At 41.3% G+C, this 17,804-nt stretch overlaps 1 protein-coding gene across 4 annotated transcripts in view; it reads left to right on the top strand.

Moving 5' to 3' along the window:
* LOC137297606 (serine-rich adhesin for platelets-like) overlaps window positions 1-17,804 on the top strand; it is a 169,885-nt gene that overhangs the window by 65,887 nt on the left and 86,194 nt on the right. Inside the window, exon 1 of one of the 4 annotated variants that reach the window (XM_067829464.1) lies at window positions 10,263-10,414. The exons of the other annotated variants lie outside the window; for them this stretch is intronic. Coding sequence (XP_067685565.1) covers window positions 10,358-10,414 — 57 coding nt within the window. The 5' untranslated portion in view covers window positions 10,263-10,357. Of the gene's footprint in view, window positions 1-10,262; window positions 10,415-17,804 lie in introns of those variants that run through there. 4 annotated transcript variants of the gene reach the window in all.

Below are 17,804 nucleotides of genomic sequence, written 5' to 3'. Positions count from 1 at the left end.
TCCAGTTGTAGCTTGTAACTCTCCACAAAATCCCTAAACAGACAGGAGAATGATGTTCCACCTGAATCAGTGAACGTGTTCTAAGTGTGTACAGGTAATTAACAACCAATAGGTGTGTCCTGCCAGGAGGTCATTACTTACTGATCTGTCACATTAGACTGTCAGTAGCAGGCCCCCATGCAATACACCACTATATTCACTTGGGTGCCTCGTTGAACAGCAAGAAATAAGCATTTTCACATTTCACTGGCAACATGGCATTGTAGAACTGTAGGAGTTCGGAGGTGAATATTGACTGATAAATAAACCCTGAACTGATTACATTCTCTGTGTCTGCTATACAGAGATACATGTGAGGGACTTTGTACTGTAGGAGTTTGGAGGTGAATACTGACTGATAAATAAACCCTGAACTGATTACATTCTGTAGGTCTGCTATACAGAGATACATGTGAGGGACTTCATACTGTAGGAGTTTGTAGGTGAATATTGACTGATAAATAAACCCTGAACTGATTACATTCTCTATGTCTGCTATACCGAGATACATGTGAGGGACTTCGTACTGTAGGAGTTTGTAGGTGAATATTGACTGATAAATAAACCCTGAACTGATAACATTCTCTGTGTCTGCTATACAGAGATACATGTGAGGGACTTCGTACTGTAGGAGTTTGGAGGTGAATGTTGGCTGATAAATGAACCCTGAACTGATTACATTCTGTAGGTCTGCTATACCGAGATACATTTGAGGGACTTCATACTGTAGGAGTTTGTAGGTGAATATTGACTGATAAATAAACCCTGAACTGATTACATTCTCTATGTCTGCTATACCGAGATACATGTGAGGGACTTCGTACTGTAGGAGTTTGGAGGTGAATATTGACTGATAAATAAACCCTGAACTGATTCCATTCTCTGTGTCTGCTATACAGAGATACATGTGAGGGACTTCGTACTGTAGGAGTTTGGAGGTGAATGTTGGCTGATAAATGAACCCTGAACTGATTACATTCTGTAGGTCTGCTATACCGAGATACATGTGAGGGACTTTGTACTGTAGGAGTTTGGAGGTGAATATTGACTGATAAATAAACCCTGAACTGATTACATTCTCTATGTCTGTTATACCGAGATACATGTGAGGGACTTCATACTGTAGGAGTTTGGAGGTGAATATTGACTGATAAATAAACCCTGAACTGATTACATTCTCTATGTCTGCTATACAGAGATACATGTGAGGGACTTTGTACTGTAGGAGTTTGGAGGTGAATATTGACTGATAAATAAACCCTGAACTGATTACATTCTCTATGTCTGCTATACAGAAATACTTGTGAGGGACTTCGTACTGTAGGAGTTTGGACGTGAATTTTGACTCATAAATGAACCCTGAGCTGATTACATTCTGTATGTCTGCTATACAGAGATACATGTGAGGGACTTCATACTGTAGGAGTTTGGAGGTGAATGTTGGCTGATAAATGAACCCTGAACTGATTACATTCTCTGTGTCTGCTATACCGAGATACATGTGAGGGACTTTGTACTGTAGGAGTTTGGAGGTGAATGTTGACTGATAAATGAACCCTGAACTGATTACATTCTCTGTGTCTGCTATACAGAGATACATGTGAGGGACTTCGTACTGTAGGAGTTTGGAGGTGAATATTGACTGATAAATAAACCCAGAACTGATTGCATTCTGTAGGTCTGCTATACAGAGATACATGTGAGGGACTTTGTACTGAAGGATTTTGGAGGTAAATATTGACTGATAAATAAACCCTGAACTGATTACATTCTCTGTGTCTGCTATACAGAGATACATGTGAGGGACTTCATACTGTAGGAGTTTGGAGGTGAATATTGACTGATAAATGAACCCTGAACTGATTACATTCTCTATGTCTGCTATACAGAGATACATGTGAGGGACTTTGTACTGAAGGAGTTTGGAGGTAAATATTGGTTGATAAATAAACCCTGAACTGATTACATTCTCTATGTCTGCTATACAGAGATACATCGTGGACATCCTTGAATGGTATCAGCTACCTCAGTCGGCCTTCTTGTATGGATTGATGATTTTTACTGAAAAGCATTGAAGCAGAATTATTTGCTGATTTTAGTTAGATATCACTATACTTTCAAATCATGTGATCTGTATAATTGACTTTTGAGTAGCTAAGCAAGAACCAAAACCCCCTATATTTCAAAGCCTAGCTATTACAGAAGTCCATGTGTAGCCTAGTTAACTGAAACTGTAGACATTTTGAATGAACTATGTGTGAAACTGTGGACAGTATCATGTAATATGTTAATGCCTGTCTGTGAAGAAATGGACCCTGATGTTCATGTGGGATTCCAATGTTGTGACAATTATGATAGTGATAAAGACACTGACAAGCTGTCACAGCCCTCTGTCATGTAAAATCCCTGTCGGGTAAATTAGTCACACATAGCAGCATTATCAGCAGTGATAGAAAGATTGCTTGTCATTGGACTGCCTCCTGGCTGGTGGGTTCAAGGGAGATACCCTACTGGGAGACAGGGGTTAGGTACAGCTGGGGTATCAACTACCTGTTCATATCAGGGTATGGGGGTGGAAGGGATGGATGAGGGGGATACCCTAGTGGGAGAGATGGGTCAGGTACAGCTGGGGTATCAACTACCTGTATATATCATGGTATAGGGGTGGAAGGGATGGGTGAGGGAGATACCCATCATCACCTCATGGTTGTAGACAAGGGAGGTGGACTGTCACATGGACCATCATTATTTCATGGTTGTAGACAAGGGAGGTGGACTGTCACATGGACCATCATCACTTCATGGTTGTAGACAGGGGAGGTGGGCTGTCACATGGACCTTCATCACTTTATGGTTGTAGACATGGGAGGTGGGCTGTCACATGGACCTTCATCACATCATGGTTGCAGACAGGGGAGGTGGGCTGTCACATGGACCATCATCACCTCATGGTTGTAGACAAGGGAGGTGCGCTGTCACATGGACCATCATCACTTCATGGTTGCAGACAGGGGAGGTGGGCTGTCACATGGACCATCATCACTTCATGGTTGTATACGAGGGAGGTGGGCTGTCACATGCACCATCATTATTTCATGGTTGTAGACAGGGGAGGTGGGCTGTCACATGCACCATCATCACTTCATGGTTGTAGACAGGGGAGGTGGGCTGTCACATGGACCATCATCACATCATGGTTGTAGACAGGGGAGGTGGGCTGTCACATGGACCATCATCACTTCATGGTTGTAGACAGGGGAGGTGGGCTGTCACATGGACCATCATCACTTCATGGTTGTAGACAGGGGAGGTGGGCTGTCACATGGACCATCATCACTTCATGGTTGTAGACATGGGAGGTGGGCTGTCACATGGACCTTCATCACTTCATGGTTGTAGACAAGGGAGGTGGACTGTCACATGGACCATCATCACTTCATGGTTGTAGACAGGGGAGGTGGGCTGTCACATGGACCATCATTACTTCATGGTTGTAGACAGGGGAGGTGGGCTGTCACATGGACCATCATCACTTCATGGTTGTAGACAAGGGAGGTGGGCTGTCACATGGACCATCATCACTTCATGGTTGTAGACAGGGGAGGTGGGCTGTCACATGGACCATCATCACATCATGGTTGTAGACAGGGGAGGTGGGCTGTCACATGGACCATCATCACTTCATGGTTGTAGACATGGGAGGTGGGCTGTCACATGGACCTTCATCACTTCATGGTTGTAGACAAGGGAGGTGGACTGTCACATGGACCATCATCACTTCATGGTTGTAGACAAGGGAGGTGGGCTGTCACATGGACCATCATCACTTCATGGTTGTAGACGAGGGAGGTGGGCTGTCACATGGACCATCATTATTTCATGGTTGTAGACAAGGGAGGTGGATTGTCACATGGACCATCATCACTTCATGGTTGTAGACATGGGAGGTGGGCTGTCACATGGACCATCATCACTTCATGGTTGTAGACGAGGGAGGTGGGCTGTCACATGGACCATCATCACTTCATGGTTGTAGACAAGGGAGGTGGACTGTCACATGGACCTTCATCACTTCATGGTTGTAGACAAGGGAGGTGGACTGTCACATGGACCATCATCACTTCATGGTTGTAGACAAGGGAGGTGGGCTGTCACATGGACCATCATCACTTCATGGTTGTAGACATGGGAGGTTCGCTGTCACATGGACCATCATCACTTCTTGGTTTGATTGTAATTATATAATGAGTTTTCTTTTTTTTGGAATATTAGTTGGTAGGTAGTGTTAACCAACCCACCCATACACACGTCCAGCATGGATTATATAACCTGAGTCTGAGAGCATTGACAGACAGATGTTTATACACAGGGAAATATTTGGCATGCTCCACTGTAACCTTGGTTTATGATTTTGTTTACAAATTGAAGCCGTCTACTTTATTCTACATCCTACCAGCAGCCTGGAGAAAACTACTGATGACACACATACAACAACTGGATGCTCATCATGATTGGAGACATTGTCTGCTCATATCCTGGTGTCAGGTTCATTTACAAACACACCTTTCTCACATATGCCGCACCATAAGTTGGTGAGATGTGGATGATTATTGGTTAACAGCACATTACACTCGTTGTAATGAACCGTCTAACTGTAATGAACATGGTATGGGATGTTGGTTGTAATGAACAGTCTGACTGTAGGGACATGGTATGGGATGTTGGTTGTAATGAACAGTCTGACTGTAGGAACATGGTATGGGATGTTGGTTGTAATGAACAGTCTAACTGTAGCGAACATGGTATGGGATGTTGGTTGTAATGAACAGTCTGACTGTAGGGACATGGTATGGGATGTTGGTTGTAATGAACAGTCTGACTGTAGGAACATGGTATGGGATGTTGGTTGTAATGAACAGTCTGACTGTAGGAAACATGGTATGGGATGTTGATTGTAATGAACAGTCTGACTGTAGGGAACATGGTATGGGATGTTGGTTGTAATGAACAGTCTAACTGTAGGGAACATGGTATGGGATGTTGGTTGTAATGAACAGTCTGACTGTAGGGACATGGTATGGGATGTTGGTTGTAATGAACAGTCTGACTGTAGGAACATGGTATGGGATGTTGGTTGTAATGAACAGTCTGACTGTAGGAAACATGGTATGGGATGTTGGTTGTAATGAACAGTCTGACTGTAGGAAACATGGTATGGGATGTTGGTTGTAATGAACAGTCTGACTGTAGGGAACATGGTATGGGATGTTGGTTGTAATGAACAGTCTGACTGTAGGGAACATGGTATGGGATGTTGGTTGTAATGAACAGTCTGACTGTAGGGACATGGTATGGGATGTTGGTTGTAATGAACAGTCTGACTGTAGGAACATGGTGTGGGATGTTGGTTGTAATGAACAGTCTGACTGTAGGAAACATGGTATGGGATGTTGGTTGTAATGAACAGTCTGACTGTAGGAAACATGGTATGGGATGTTGGTTGTAATGAACAGTCTGACTGTAGGGAACATGGTATGGGATGTTGGTTGTAATGAACAGTCTGACTGTAGGAACATGGTATGGGATGTTGGTTGTAATGAACAGTCTGACTGTAGGAACATGGTATGGGATGTTGGTTGTAATGAACAGTCTGACTGTAGGAAACATGGTATGGGATGTTGATTGTAATGAACAGTCTGACTGTAGGAAACATGGTATGGGATGTTGATTGTAATGAACAGTCTGACTGTAGGGAACATGGTATGGGATGTTGGTTGTAATGAACAGTCTAACTGTAGGGAACATGGTATGGGATGTTGGTTGTAATGAACAGTCTGACTGTAGGGACATGGTATGGGATGTTGGTTGTAATGAACAGTCTGACTGTAGGAACATGGTATGGGATGTTGGTTGTAATGAACAGTCTGACTGTAGGAAACATGGTATGGGATGTTGGTTGTAATGAACAGTCTGACTGTAGGGAACATGGTATGGGATGTTGGTTGTAATGAACAGTCTAACTGTAGGGAACATGGTATGGGATGTTGGTTGTAATGAACAGTCTGACTGTAGGGACATGGTATGGGATGTTGGTTGTAATGAACAGTCTGACTGTAGGGAACATGGTATGGGATGTTGGTTGTAATGAACAGTCTGACTGTAGGGAACATGGTATGGGATGTTGGTTGTAATGAACAGTCTGACTGTAGGGACATGGTATGGGATGTTGGTTGTAATGAACAGTCTGACTGTAGGAACATGGTGTGGGATGTTGGTTGTAATGAACAGTCTGACTGTAGGAAACATGGTATGGGATGTTGGTTGTAATGAACAGTCTGACTGTAGGAAACATGGTATGGGATGTTGGTTGTAATGAACAGTCTGACTGTAGGGAACATGGTATGGGATGTTGGTTGTAATGAACAGTCTGACTGTAGGAACATGGTATGGGATGTTGGTTGTAATGAACAGTCTGACTGTAGGAACATGGTATGGGATGTTGGTTGTAATGAACAGTCTGACTGTAGGAAACATGGTATGGGATGTTGATTGTAATGAACAGTCTGACTGTAGGAAACATGGTATGGGATGTTGATTGTAATGAACAGTCTGACTGTAGGGAACATGGTATGGGATGTTGGTTGTAATGAACAGTCTAACTGTAGGGAACATGGTATGGGATGTTGGTTGTAATGAACAGTCTGACTGTAGGGACATGGTATGGGATGTTGGTTGTAATGAACAGTCTGACTGTAGGAACATGGTATGGGATGTTGGTTGTAATGAACAGTCTGACTGTAGGAAACATGGTATGGGATGTTGGTTGTAATGAACAGTCTGACTGTAGGAAACATGGTATGGGATGTTGGTTGTAATGAACAGTCTGACTGTAGGGAACATGGTATGGGATGTTGGTTGTAATGAACAGTCTGACTGTAGGGAACATGGTATGGGATGTTGGTTGTAATGAACAGTCTGACTGTAGGGACATGGTATGGGATGTTGGTTGTAATGAACAGTCTGACTGTAGGAACATGGTGTGGGATGTTGGTTGTAATGAACAGTCTGACTGTAGGAAACATGGTATGGGATGTTGGTTGTAATGAACAGTCTGACTGTAGGAAACATGGTATGGGATGTTGGTTGTAATGAACAGTCTGACTGTAGGGAACATGGTATGGGATGTTGGTTGTAATGAACAGTCTGACTGTAGGAACATGGTATGGGATGTTGGTTGTAATGAACAGTCTGACTGTAGGAACATGGTATGGGATGTTGGTTGTAATGAACAGTCTGACTGTAGGAAACATGGTATGGGATGTTGGTTGTAATGAACAGTCTGACTGTAGGAAACATGGTATGGGATACTGGTTGTAATGAACAGTCTGATTGTAGGAAACATGGTATGGGATACTGGTTGTAACAAACAGGCTGATTGTTGGGAACATGGTATATTATACTGGTTGTAATGAACAGGCTGATTGTTTGGACCATGGAAAGGGATACTGGTTGTAATGAACAGGCTGATTGTTTGGACCATGGTATGGGATACTGGTTGTAATGAACAGGCTGATTGTTGGGAACATGGTATGGGATACTGATTGTAACAAACAGGCTGATTGTTGGGAACATGGTATAGTATACTGGTTGTAATGAACAGGCTGATTGTTTGGACCATGGTATGGGATACTGGTTGTAATGAACAGGCTGATTGTTGGGAACATGGTATGGGATACTGGTTGTAATGAACAGTGTGCCTGTAGGGAACATGGTAAGGGATGTTGGTTGTAATGGACAGTCTGACTGTAGGAAACATGGTATGGGATGTTGGTTGTAATGAACAGTCTGACTGTAGGAAACATGGTATGGGATGTTGGTTGTAATGAACAGTCTGACTGTAGGAAACATGGTATGGGATACTGGTTGTAATGAACAGTCTGATTGTAGGAAACATGGTATGGGATACTGGTTGTAACAAACAGGCTGATTGTTGGGAACATGGTATAGTATACTGGTTGTAATGAACAGGCTGATTGTTTGGACCATGGTATGGGATACTGGTTGTAATGAACAGGCTGATTGTTTGGACCATGGTATGGGATACTGGTTGTAATGAACAGGCTGATTGTTTGGACCATGGTATGGGATACTGGTTGTAATGAACAGGCTGATTGTTTGGACCATGGTATAGTATACTGGTTGTAATGAACAGGCTGATTGTTGGGAACATGGTATGGGATACTGGTTGTAACAAACAGGCTGATTGTTGGGAACATGGTATAGTATACTGGTTGTAATGAACAGGCTGATTGTTTGGACCATGGTATGGGATACTGGTTGTAATGAACAGGCTGATTGTTTGGAACATGGTATGGGATACTGGTTGTAATGAACAGGCTGATTGTTGGGAACATGGTATAGTATACTGGTTGTAATGAACAGGCTGATTGTTGGGAACATGGTATGGGATACTGGTTGTAACAAACAGGCTGATTGTTGGGAACATGGTATAGTATACTGGTTGTAATGAACAGGCTGATTGTTTGGACCATGGTATGGGATACTGGTTGTAATGAACAGGCTGATTGTTGGGAACATGGTATAGTATACTGGTTGTAATGAACAGGCTGATTGTTTGGACCATGGTATGGGATACTGGTTGTAATGAACGGGCTGATTGTTGGGAACATGGTATAGTATACTGGTTGTAATGAACAGGCTGATTGTTGGGAACATGGTATAGTATACTGGTTGTAATGAACAGTCTGATTGTAGGAAACATGGTATGGGATACTGGTTGTAATGAACAGGCTGATTGTTGGGAACATGGTATAGTATACTGGTTGTAATGAACAGGCTGATTGTTGGGAACATGGTATGGAATACTGGTTGTAATGAACAGTGTGCCTGTAGGGAACATGGTAAGGGATGTTGGTTGTAATGGATGAACATAATGAACTTGGAATATGATCCTGGTTGTTGTTAACCAGCTTTACTTCGAATCTGATGACCATGGGTATTAACTTTGATATCTATGTTGAAACCATATTTTTCAGACAAAGCCTAAATTAAGAATCACAGGCAGAATGTTAGCCCATAAAGTACCCTCCACCTGAAGCAGGTGTTATTGTCCCCAGGCATGTCTGCAAAGTAGATGATCCTCCTAATTGTTGAGGGACTTACCGGGGTACCTGGGTTCGATGGGTAACATGGGTCATAGTGAATGTCGAGGCTTGAGTCCTAATGGCTTAGAATGACCCCCGAGTCAAGAGGGCCACTTGAAAGTCAAGACTGGATTAACACCTTGCTCTTAAGTGGAGGACACGTCTTTCTTGTCAGTTTCAGATGCTTCAAAGCAGAGCGTATTCATTTCATGCATCAGATGACAGATTTCAAAATGAAGGCATACGTTTTTGTTTTTATTTTTTGAAGTGTATGCATATCTTTCTTGTGACATAAATATGTAGTCTGACTTTAATGTACTCCAGACACCTGAGGATAGATTGATGACATTGTCATATTTATGTTGAAGTCCACAAAGTTACCATCATTTGCACAATTCACTACCTTCCAATACACACATATAAACAATGGAGAACTGGTATGGCCAGTACTAACTGAGAGCCCTGTGGCCAGCACAGCCATTTAGGCGGTCAGTAGAGTGAGTTGCTAAGGGTCAGCGAGGGGAGCAGCATACAAATACTCACCAGTGAGTGTTTATGGTACAGGCTTTTATTGACAGCCTTTCACACATGAAGACACCGCTGGCCTCGGCTCAGCTGAATGAGGCTCCGCATGGGTGTGTAGCTGTAGAGATATGTGACTGTTTCACACAACCTGGCATATACTAAGATATGTCAGTAACAGTCAGCACTCTGTCACCATGTACAGAAAAGGTAATAGGTCTTGGATGAGGGGATGTGATCTCTGAGGAGATGATACAATTTATACCTGCGTACATTATGTTCATCTTAAGTTCTCGTGACCTTGACCCATAGGTTAGACAAAGTCTAAATACTGTGTGTAGACAGCTTTTCCGCGTGACCCTCCCCAGTGAGTTAGACAAGAAATGACTTGTGTGTATACCCTACCCATCGTGACCCTCACCAGTGGGTTAGACAACTTATGAATCGGGCAGTATAGTACAGGCAGCACATGTTATATTAAACATTATTTTCGAGGACTGTAACCAGCAGAGCACCTACATGGCTTGCCTATTGAGCTACTGACAGGGGAATTTAGTAAAGTAATAGTACTTTTCATGGATATGTGTGTAGTATTTGGAATGGATTTTCCCTATTTGGTGACATAACTCAACATGGATATCCGCTATACCAAGGGGCGACGGGAATCGTCAGGCAAAGATTATGTACAGGTAGGAGCATTTTATGTGACTAAAGCTTTGACAGAGCGACAAAGATAAACTTGAAATCTAGTGTCTGTCTATTTCTTTATATTGAGAATTCCTTGCTGCAAGTGCATGTATGTTCTTAAGCTGTGTTTATGTGTAGATGTTCAGCATGATGGCACAACCAGCTGTAAGACCTACATAGGGCAACTTTAATAAAAACACATGTGGTGTTGTGTTTTCTGAAAACGTGATACTGTGGGTACATGAGGTTTGCCTGCAGAGACTGACCAAGCTTTCACATTATGCTTCCACTGATGGTGTCCCGTTGAGGGCTTATCTCTGTGGTGTATTTCAGGACCATTAACTTGTTTTAAATACAACAGTGCGTGCTTCAGGTGAAATATAGGTGGTTTCTTAATTAGAATTTCATGATCATTTCATGAATCATTTTGTCATTTTGTAGCTTTTATGAAAGTCTGCTTCTTAGGTAAATATTGGTCTGACACATGATTCACTGTAGTGCTGTTGAAGTTTATGTTCGCTCTTTGTAAATGTCAATTCATTACTTTTATCATTCTTCACAAGCAAGAAATTTGGTTAAAACTGGTAGTCATGTATACTATATCTCATGTATCAACTTTCACAAAACTGGTATGGTCATGTATACTATATCTCATGTATCAACTTTCACAAAAACTGGTATGGTCATGTGTACTATATCTCATGTATCAACTTTCACAATTACCCTGAATCAAATATTTCAAGATATTTTACTTAATGCAAGAATTGGTATAGAGGAAATAATAATACTACATGTGTTTATATGCAGTGATGATGCGTATGGATCTGACCACCATATTCACACCAACTTTATGTGAAAAGCTTATTTCTTTTTGTAAAGCAGTCGTAACTATGTAGATTTCTCAGTACTCCGATATTGAACAGCATACACAGAATTTTTGACAGTGTGGCAGATACACTATATTGCAGGTATCACTGTGTAGCCTCACCAGTGTCTCTACAGCAGCCAAGAGGGAGGTTTATCTCACAAAGGCTTATTGCCTTTTGTTTATGTCAACATTGATTCACTCATAAGGCAACCTATACTATACTTGGAGGTAGCGTCAGATTCAGACAAGAAATTCATTCTGATACAACCAACTTATTGTTCTACCGCCACCACCATACTCAGTGAACATGTTCCTAAAGTTAGTGCCATGTGTTAGGGATAGGAAATCCAAGCAAGATAACAGTGACATGTATTGGTATGTTGTTTATCTTATCATACATGTTAGTCATAATTACAGTCAACAGACAATAGGTGACATGTCGAATGCCTGGCAGATTGGCCTCCTTGAACATCTTCACAGCATTAGTAAAATAAAACATGTATGTGAATGTATCAGCCATCTGTTTTTTGTTGATCAAAAAGAAATCAATTGTATTGTTCCCTTTGGGCAAACCCGTGTAGGTTATGGGTATACCCAGTGTTGTCTGCATCTTACTATGGGGCAGTAAAAAAGCAGAGGCCAGGAACAGAGGTTTTTTGTTCCCCGCTGCAGTGCCTAACAGGGGACTATGTATTCAGCAGCATCTGTCCGTCTAAATACGTATGCCCCGTTTCTTTGACCACGACTCTTTGACCACTTTTCAGACTCTTGTTTATGCAATATCTCATTAACTGTTGTCTTCAATGTCATCGAATTTGATGAGAGCCTACATTGGGGATTTCAAGGTCACCACAACTCTTAGAACACTCTTCAAACTCTTGTTAACGTGATACCACATGAACTATTGTACCCAATGTCTTCATATCTGGTAACAGCTTACATTGAGAGAATGCGCAGACATCAGTTGATTTTGTTGACCTAGACCTTATTTTCAAGGTCACCATGACTCTTTTGCCACCTTTAAAACTTATATTAATGCCATATCTCATGAACTGTTCTACACATTGTCTTCGAATTTGTTGACCGCCTACATTGACCCAGACACCAATCGATTTGGGTGGCCTTGACCTTATTGTCTTATTTTTAATATTACCACAACACTTTGTCCACTTTTCGAACTTATTTTACGCATAAAACATTGCAACCAATGCCCTTCATTTTGTCGACATTAGGTGATTGATTTTCCAGAAACTAGTCATTTCACACATCTTGTGTGGGAGCAAAAGTACAAAAGTAGTGAATATTTTATAAATATTTCATTCTACTTTAGCAGTTGGGTACATTGCCACATTAGTGGGAAACTCTTTTTTTGTCTAATGTGACATTAAGTAAGCCACTGTTGCAGTCTGAAACGCAAAGGTAGAACTTTGTGCACATTAAGCATTAGTGACTTGATCAATTTGAACTGCCAATAATTGTGACCAAGTTGTGCCTGGCCAACGTGAAACCCTGGATTGTTCCCATTCACTGTCATGTATGAAGCTACCTTCAACACATGGATACAACACTGGCCACATGGTCTCAGATCTTTGTTTGATGGCTGGTTAAGACTGAGGGCTATTTAACCTGCTGAAAATGCAGTTTCTCTTTCCCACAAAGTTGTAAGAAAAATCTGGTTTGAGGATATCATTATTACAGTAATGGTAAGTGCAAATTTCTCCCTCAAGTGTATATGTTTCACCAAAGGAATGCTATCTATTTCTTCTCCACTGGAATATTTACTCTTGGGCTGCATAAAGAAGTGGCACAGGCAGTTAAAGAAATTAGCACCACACACATTGAAATGTACATGAGTGGATTGTAGTAGTTTAACTGACATTCTCAAGTCCCTAGTGAAATGAACACGAAATGAACATGTGTTTGTACTGCTGAGCTAGTCATGTTGTAGGAAGTGGTTGTGATAAAAACATCAGTAACTATCACAGATGCGATAAGCTTCAGTGTAGGCTCTGTGGATGGAGAGCAGCAGCCTCTCTTATATACCTGATAGTTGATGGTTGTGTATACTTCATAGTTGTGTGTAGTTCATGGTTGTGTATCGCTCATGGTTGTGTATAGTTCTTGGTCATGTATAGCTCATGGTTGTATAGTTCTTGGTCATGTATAGCTCATGGTTGTGTATAGTTCTTGGTCATGTATAGCTCATGGTTGTGTATAGTTCTTGGTCATGTATAGCTTATGGTTGTGTATAGTTCTGGGTCATGTATAGCTCATGGTTGTATAGTTCTTGGTCATGTGTAGCTCATGGTTGTGTATAGTTCTTGGTCATGTATAGTTCATGGTTGTGGATAGTTCATGATTCTGTATAGTTAATGCATTTGTATCCTTCATGGCGCTGTATAGTTATGAGGTCTGTGTAATTCAGGATTTAGCATAATTTATTTCACTCTATGATTCAGGATTTTGTATAATTCCTTTTCCTGTATGATCTATTGTTCTGTGCAATTTATGGCTCTGTGCAGTTCATAGTTCTGTCTGAGTCCTGGCTCTGTGCAATTCCTGGTCATGTATGACTCTTGCATAGGTAATATCTATGTAAGTGTTCTACATATGTGTTTAGTTTGCAGCAGACATATTGCTTTGTTCTGTTGTAATGATCATGTGTCCTTCCCTTCTTCTCAGAGGCTGTAATGCAGATAACCTGCCTTGTCCCTGCTGGATGTCAGGCAAGATCTATGCAGTCACTGAGTGCTCTTCAGTCAGAGGATTATATCAAGGCTTTATTGATGGAACTGTGAAAACAATTCTACCTGACTTAGATGTGGTTTTATTCAGCAATCCATGAGATTAGAGTGAGGTGATGAACCCTTTGTTCTTGAGAGATTGAATGTCTTGAAATGTCCTTTCTGACATGTCTCTAGATAAGGATTCATACTGTGAGCTTACCTGAAAGATTTCAATTTGAAACTGATACTTTGTTTACCATGACCCCATCAGAGAGGGGCATCTAAGTGTAATGTTTAGTCTGTCAGAAAGAGGTTCATTTGATTCAGTCCAAGGCCAATTTTGTTATGAGTCTAATTGCTGAAGACAGTTCTGAATAAATGTGTTCCCAAAAAGTGAAATTTTATCTGGACATGGGAAGAGGAGTGGTGTCATGGGATGGAAAAGGATGGGAAAGAAATGTTTGTTGGGTGTGACACACACATGTGTTGAATTGCAGAACCACAGAAAGACATTGTTTCTGAAGGACAGGCAATATATGGGTGGTCTCAATTATAGACATATTCTGCCAATATTGCTTATGGTCTCAAATGTCTCTGAGGTAATCAGATCTGTCAAGCGTTACATGCTGAATACCTAGTCTGCTTTATTGCACCTCCCAGCACTTGGCCAAGCATACAACTGTTGTAGTTTACCTGAGTGGTAGGTAGCGCCTCTAGCCTTTTTGTGACACGTGTCTGAATATCTACCTTTAATTGAGGTCTCCAGAACACATGTTGAAGTGACCTGGTTTTTGTGTGTGACAGGTGATCCATGATTATATCATTGTGGTTGAATCATTCAATTCAGGTGACACCATACTTCATTTCAAAACGGCAGTCTGAATCATGATTCTTTCAAATTAAACTGATAGAAAGGATAGAGATATCATTGAGTTCAAAGAATCGTTGTAGCAAGCAAAGCAGTTATGTTGAATGTGCCTTGGTATGGAATATTTGTTTCTACTTATGCTATGTAGGACAGTTTGTTTGACTCAAGACTACCTTTACAGGATTTCATACATTTCCAAGATATGAGTGAATTTTGTTTTATGCTGCAGGCAGAAATATCACAAGTATGAGTCAGAGCAGTCAGTGGTTCATGGCATGAGAGGCGAGTCTATTATGGATTTGATTACATACAAAGAATGGTCACACATTGTAATGACCTGATCCTCACTTTACTTGACACATTCTGCCCTGTAATTAATAGATGTGTTGAGACAAGAAGGGTAAACTGTTACTCATTTCAGTGAAACTGCTCTGCCCTGTAATTAACAGCTATCTCTAGTTCATGAAGGCAGTAGCTGGCAGCCTGGTGGTTTCAGTATTCACAAGATCCTCACATGCGTTTCCTCCTAATCCACCCCAGCCATGTTCAGTCATGTTCAAAAGAACTGGACCCATGAATGTCCGGGCTAGAATAACCCTTCAGCAACCCATGCTTGCCATAAAAGGTGATTATGCTTGTCGTAAGAGGCAACTAACAGGATCGGGTGGTCAGGTTTGCTGATTTGGTTGACCCATGTCATCAGTTTCCAACTGCTCAGATCGATGCTCATGCTGTTCATCACTGGGTTGCCTGGTCCAGACTTGATTATTTACAGACTGCCACCATAAAGCTGGAATATTGTTGGTTGTGACGTAAAACTAAACTCACTGACTCACTGACTCACTGACTGACTGACTGACTCACTCAAAACAATTGGCAATGTTTATGTGTCAGAAGATAGATCTGGTTGTTAAATCTGTACCAGGAAGTATTAGACATCATTGGTAGTACAAATGCACCACTGATCCAGTCATTTTACATTTATGTGAATGTTCTGTGTTGAGAGAAATCCATGGTTGCCATCTTAGTTTCATAGATTAACTAATTTGTTTAGATTGTTTAACAAGACACACAACAATATTCCAGCTATGTGACAATAGTCTGTAAATAATCAAGTCTGGACCAGGCAATCCTGTGATTGATACTCAGAGCATCAACAAAGTCATAAACCTGACCTTTTTAGTCACCTCATTTAAGATTTTGTTGTGAACTGCTAATGTTTATTATTTAAACTAGATTTGGCCAATGACTGATGGTTTGAAGAAGGTATTTAATTACAGATGTTTGTTGTTTCATGTTCTGTCTTCTTCTTATCTCTCCAAATCCGGTGTAATAAACATGCATTATGTTGGAGCTACTTAGACCACATAGGCGTGAGAAACTGGAGCTGTTACTTTCATATGCATGAATGTGGAGCTGTGACAGTATGCATAAGTATATAACACAGCACGACTTGATATGTTTATGGCTGTCATGTACTGATGTCACGCCTTGCATGTGATGACCATATATATGTGCTATTTACAACCCTAGTGTTGATGGGGATAAATAACACAGCTTGCTTATGGCCTTGTCTCTACTGTTACATAGTAGGGGTAAATAACACAGCAACAGTACTGGTTATGACCTTTTCTGCTCTTACATAGTAGGGGTAAATAACACAGCAACAATACTGGTTATGACCTTTTCTGCTCTTACATAGTAGGGGTAAATAACACAGCAACAATACTGGTTATGACCTTGTCATAACATAGTAGGGGTGTGTAACATTGGAAGCATGGCAGTATGTTTTTGTTGGTGTATCCTTGAACTCAGTTGCTGATATAATATTGTGTTAGTATCACAGATGAATATCGCTGGTGTTTCGTAGCTTTTATGTGGTTTACTAATCAGATAATGCATCCTAAATGAGGCAAGGGTTAGCCTTTCAGCAGGAGGCTATGTGGAAAGAAGGAGCTTTTTGTGGGACAGGTTCAGCTAAATACAGATAATGTGTCATACGATCACTAACTGCTAACGCCATACTTCTTCATGAGAGCCAACTCACATGAAGGCATGAAGGCAGAGCCAACTCACATGACGGCAGAGTCAACTCACGTGAAGGCAGAGCCACTCACATGAAGGCACAGCCAACTCACATCAAGGCACAGCCAACTCACATCAAGGCAGAGCCACTCACATGAAGGCAGAGCCAACTCACATCAAGGCACAGCCAACTGACATCAAGGCAGAGGCACTCACATAAAGGCAGAGGCACTCACATGAAGGCAGAGCCAACTCACATGAAAGCAGAGCCAACTCACATCAAGGCAGAGCCACTCACATCAAGGCAGAGCCAACACACATCAAGGCAGAGCCACTCACATCAAGGCAGAGCCAAATCACATCAAGGCGGAGCCAACTCACATCAAGGCAGCGCCAACTCTGTTATCCAGTGGTGTTATCTGAGTCTAGTCATCCAAGTCCTGTTATCATATGGTTTGGAAGCCTACAAAATGGTGTGATTAAGGAGGTATCAAGATGGTACTGTCATTGCAGCAGGACTGGACTCTTCACATGATTAGTGTCAAGCCTAAGTAGGATGATACACATCCAAGTAGAGATGTGTATTGGCAGATATACTGTATTGCAATATATTGCGATTCTGGCACCCATATTGCGATAGGTATTGTGATATATTTGGAGCTAAGTGTTTGATAGTAAGTACCACAGATTGTACATGTGAATCCCATTTTCTATATTTAATTTCTAAGCATACATGTTATGGTTCTGATAACAACAATCTCAATATTAGGTTGCACAGTCAGGGATTCTAATTTCTATTTAATAAAATTTAATAGTGTTACAGTGTGCCATTTTGCTTTTGAATAACAAAGGAAAACATTTGTTGTGAATGAAAGGCTATGTCAATATTACTTTAATCCATAAAA

Source organism: Haliotis asinina, chromosome 10 (assembly GCF_037392515.1).
Source record: "Haliotis asinina isolate JCU_RB_2024 chromosome 10, JCU_Hal_asi_v2, whole genome shotgun sequence".
Classification (NCBI taxonomy): domain Eukaryota; kingdom Metazoa; phylum Mollusca; class Gastropoda; order Lepetellida; family Haliotidae; genus Haliotis; species Haliotis asinina.
Note: the sequence above shows the minus strand (reverse complement) of the source record. Positions and strands in the feature narration are given on the sequence as shown.